We start from the raw sequence: 5,185 nt of genomic DNA on the forward strand, positions 1-5,185 counted from the left end.
TTTAAACTTATTTTGTAAAAACTTTTTTTGTGTACTTGTCATTTATTGGAATATGCGATGGGTAATGTCATGAAGGGAATCAGTTATAATGATATTCATTTTAGTTTTATTCATTTTAGTAGAAATGACTCAAAAACGCAATTTAAAAAAGGCAATTGACAAATATGTGATGTGTGTATTTTTGGAAAATGTAAATGGTGCTTTTGCAGAACAAAAGACAGTTGTGCCAAAGAGATGGATTGATGAAGAACTAATGTTGCTATGGTGGCCAAATGGTGTTAATGTTGAAAATAAAAAGTCAATTAACCCGAATAAAGATACCTGGAAAAAGTATGATTTAAAAGAAGTTGTTATTGAAGGTCAGTAATGAAATAATATTTTTCAATCAGAACTTTGGATTAAATGTGTAAGTTCACAAATATATTGTTTTCTATTTTTGTGATTCGTTATAGGTGAGGAGAGTGTGTGCCATGAATTTCTTATGCATACAAGTTCTTCAGAAAGCGATGTAAAAAAAAAGAAATTTGAAGAATTTGACTTTTCTAAAGGTATATTTCAGTTGTGGCGACTTTTTTTTATCATTTTTGTCAAAAAATTCATTATTGTCTGTTTTCTGTTGTTTTTTTTTATAAAATAACCATACCATAACTACATTACAATTTCATATACATATGCTTGACCATAATTTAAACTGTAAACAACCTTGCTTATTATTTTAATTTTTTTCATTATTCTGTGTTTAGGTAAAAGTGTTCCAAGCAAACCAACATTTTCAATAATGGAAGTGATAGAGAAAGCTAAAAAGGAAAGTTCATGTATTATTTCACATCCACCTCCACAATCTCCTTTACCAATACAGTATTCACCTGTTCATCATCATCATTCAGGATCTCCAGATTCTTATGAACCTCTGCCTTGTTTATCTGGTGCATCTCATTATCCATTAAAACGTACATCAAGTTATTCGGCCAGATCACTGTGCGGCCCATCTCAAGATTTATCTGGAGGTCTTTATTATCGCTCCCCTGTGAGTGCGTCTCATGGTTCATCAGGGGATTCAGAGGATACAACTCGTCATTCATCTAGAACTTCATATCAATCTGAATCCCCTGTTCATTTAGATGCTCCTTGTCATACTAGTTCATTTCAACACAGCACCACTAATTGTTCAATTAATGCTTCATCTTCAGATAATCCTCTACCTTCTTCGAAAACAAAATTAATAAGAAAAGATTCAGGCAAGCTTTTGAACCAGAAATTTCCAATGGATACTGGAGGTATGATATTAATATTACTGTTTTTTTGTATATAATGATAACGAAGTCTTATTCAATCGTACTAGAAATAAGCCCATCTTAAAATGGGGAATTATTGATTGGTGATAATGTCAAGATGTACATGACAAGACTAAAAGTTATAATTAAATTCAACGACCCGTTCCATGGCAATCTATACTCAATATAAATTCTCATGACCTGTTTGCTTTGAAACTACATATTTTACCAAAAAATGTTGTTAAGTTCCTTCGAAAGGGAGAGGCAAAAGGGGCAAATAGACCCGGGCACCAAGCTTGAAGAAGTGTCGGACGACCTTTTTAATTTTTTTTTTTTTTTTTACCAATAAATAGTAAACATTTTAATAACTGACAATGTGAAATCTGCTTAGTTTGTAAACCATAACATACTAATTAAAAAACTTAAATATTATGGAGTAAAAAATAATAATTTACTTTGGTTCAAAATCCTGTGTTAAGTTGAGCTAACATCTATTTTACAGATTTATAGAATCGAAACTATTAGTATAGTAACAGTTACTAATGGAACATTAAACTAATGGCGTCTTCAACTAAAAATTGAACTTGAAGTTGAAGTAATAGGTGAAAAATTAAATGTTTGACAATCATAAAACTTTTTCTATTTGTAAAAAAATACTTAAATAAGCAACAAATCTAAAATCTAAAATGAATAAATAGAAACCAAAATTCATTTTGGTTTACCTATACTTTAGTTGATAATTGTTTAAATCTTTTATATATAAAACATTTATTTACAATTCAACTGAAAAATTTAAATAAAGATTATAAAATACAAATTAAATCTTTTACAATTAAACATTTTAAAGTAATTAAAATGCCAAACTTCAAAATAAGTTTTGAAATTAAAAAAAAAAATTATACTGTAACATTTTATTTTTTTGCCAAAAAAAGTCTACATATTTTAATATATTCTAGTTTTATATTCAATATTTTATTAAACTTGAAGAGGTGATTTTTTTTAGATTTCCAAAAACTAGTACTTCAATTGCTTCTTGAGAAAAACTGTTGCAAATGTGACAATAAAACGTCAGAAAATGTAAAAGTAACCATTTTCAAAAAGATTGAGTCCCTTGATGAATTTTATGAACTTGAAACCAGATTAAAAGACAACAGTGAATACAGTAAATTGGTAATTTGTATTTATAATTTCTATTTTAAAGTTTGTCTGTTTGATAGAATGGTATTTAAGTTCATTGTTTTCTTTATGAACCTATTTAAACTGCTCTCACATTTTACTAGAATATGGTGTAAAAAGTAAATTCCTACTTATAAATTGAGAATGGCTATCCATCATCTTAGTGATGGATAGCCATTCACATTCTTTAGAATTTTTCACAGTCTTGTATTTTTCGTTAAACAATTTTGTCTCATTCAAACATGCACTTTTCACTCGACTTCTCTTTATGTTTTAGCTATGTGACCTCAAGAAAGCAGGTGGAAAAACTGTTAAAGAAAATACAAAAAATGTTATGGTCAGGTATGTATTTTTGTTTAGCTCTGGATAATCAAACCGTTTAAATTATGAGTAAGTGTTATAGAAAAATCTAACAGAAGGATAGTAATTTAGAAAAACAAACAATCTAATATTAATGTATGGGCATAACCTTAATGAATGGGACCCTTATTGAATGAAACAAAATCAAATTTGTATACAAGTATCTAAGGTTGGTTGGTCCAAACACCTGTGGTAAGATATTTTAAACTCAACCATTCAACAGACCAAATCATTATTTCTATTATGGTCTAAACATAACATTGGCTAAACAACAATAGAGTTGTGCCATTTATGGGAATTAATAGCACATTCATCTTGGCGGAACCAATTTTTTTGTTTTAATATGAGGAGTGCATCGTAGTGCGAGAGTTAATGGTTATCAAACAATTTTCAATATATAAATTATCAACTTTTAAATTATCCCATTTATTTAGGTTCTCCCATACAGGTTTCAACTTCAATTCGATGAAGCTTTGAATAAAAAACATTTTTAAAAAAAAAAGTAACCTTGCGAAATTATACTTTGTGAATTATTACTCTAATGTGTGTTTAAAATTATTTCAATAAGTTTGCTGGAATTGCATTATAATTCCTTGTTATTTTCGATTTATTATTTGTTGTCACGTTTTTATAGAATTATGGAGCATGATGTTATGGCTAAGTTCAATATGAAAGGTAAGCATCGTGGTGATATAAAGAAGGTATCATTCGAAGATAAAAAGTTGTGTAAAGCAATAATTGGTACGTTAATAATATGTCAATATTGTTCTATCTATCTTTTCTTCCTTACATATGTTTTGTATACTTAGATATATCTTAGTCTTGAATCTTGAACGTTAGCGTTAAGAGAAAATCAAACAAATAGTCAGTTATAAGAAAAATGTATTTTTAACTGTTTTTTTTTAACATCCCATTAACAGTATCCCATGTTGTATTTTAGAAGTCATCTTGCTAATGCACGAGTCTTCGACGGAAGCACAAATAAAAGATCAAATAGGAAGCATCTTAAAGTTCTCACCATTTGTAAGTGGAAGCAAAAAAAAATTAATTGAGGATGCAAGCAATTGTTGAACAATTATTAATTTTGAGTTTTTTTGTAAATTTATTATATAAGCTATATAATATACAAAAGAATACATAATATATCTTTAAAAACAGTTATTGTATTTTTAGTTTAAGTATCCCCGAAACTGTTTTTCTAACGCCTTGTTAAGGGGTTAAAATCCCTTATATTAACGTTGAATATTGATTGTAATTGTGTTAAACATTTTATGTTAGTATATTAACATTAAAGGTATATATACGGTATATTAACATTAAATGTATATAATACGTTTATATACGGTTATATTTATATAATAACCATGACACGAAGCCATAGGCTTCGGCAGGGTTATATGAATATAACAGTATATTTACATTAAATATTAAACACAATTACAATTAATATTTTATGTTAATATATAACGCCAATATTTTTCCAACTTAAATTTACGTTAGTATAACGTTAATCAAACATTAGAATTTTACGTTAGTTTAACGTTAAAATCTAACGTAAATCTAACGTCAGGATTTTACGTTACAAAACCTTTCCATTTTGCCGAATAGGCAACGTTGTACTAACATAAAATCTAACGTAAATACAACGTTAATACAACGTTGTGTGCCGGCTGGGTAATAGATCAAATGTATTTTTTTTTTTTGTTTCACAAAAAAAAAAAATACATTTGATCTATTAGAGCTTTTGGCGGGTTTTTTCAAAAAAAAACCCGCCAAAATGATTGCCGTCATGTTGTTTCATATTGTTATAATAATAATAATAATAATAATAGTAATAATAATAATAATAATAATAACAATAATAATAGTTAATGCTGATGAGATAAAGCGCCATGCAGTATCTATGACAGCCGGTATATATTAATCACTGTTCAGTTTTAAATAAAAAAGCGTTAGTAATAAGCTTTCTTGATTTTCGTCTTGTTTGCTATTGCTTTTAAATTGACCGATTGCAAGTTTGATTTAAAGCTGTTAAGTGTAATTGATTGAACGACTTCTGCTGGTAAACTATTCCATCCATAAACGACTCTATTGCTAAAAAAAAGTATTGCCTTTTCATACAATTTCTAATCAATTCAGGTTTCAATCTATGTTTTGCTCCTCTAATGTTAAATGCTGGACCTGCTGAGCAAATAGAGTTCATCGTTTGATTTTGTTTAATATCAATCTTTTCAATACCTTTAAATATCTTGAATTGCTGGATCAAGTCACCTCTTAGCTGCCAAGTCTCTAAAGTTGTCATATCCAAAATTTCTAATCTTTTTTCGTACTCAAGATATCTTAGTTCCGGTATCATTTTGGTTGCTCTTCGTTAA

General features: G+C 28.2%; 1 protein-coding gene across 2 annotated transcripts; it reads left to right on the forward strand.

Moving 5' to 3' along the window:
• LOC136087333 (uncharacterized) lies at positions 1-3,967 on the forward strand. Of its 2 annotated transcripts, XM_065809794.1 has the most exons (7): positions 9-359; positions 453-548; positions 744-1,277; positions 2,278-2,444; positions 2,728-2,792; positions 3,445-3,551; positions 3,751-3,967. In XM_065809794.1, exons 1-7 carry the CDS (start codon positions 89-91, stop codon positions 3,879-3,881), a joined length of 1,371 nt encoding a protein of 456 aa, XP_065665866.1. In that variant the 5' UTR covers positions 9-88; the 3' UTR covers positions 3,882-3,967. The 2 variants fall into 2 exon arrangements, 1 of the variants encoding a protein (XP_065665866.1); XR_010641729.1 differs by lacking the exon at positions 2,728-2,792 and having other exon boundaries at positions 1-359; positions 3,751-3,889.
• Positions 3,968-5,185: the final 1,218 nt, after the last annotated feature.

This window comes from Hydra vulgaris, chromosome 11 (assembly GCF_038396675.1).
Source record: "Hydra vulgaris chromosome 11, alternate assembly HydraT2T_AEP".
In the NCBI taxonomy this organism is placed as follows: Eukaryota; Metazoa; Cnidaria; class Hydrozoa; order Anthoathecata; family Hydridae; genus Hydra; species Hydra vulgaris.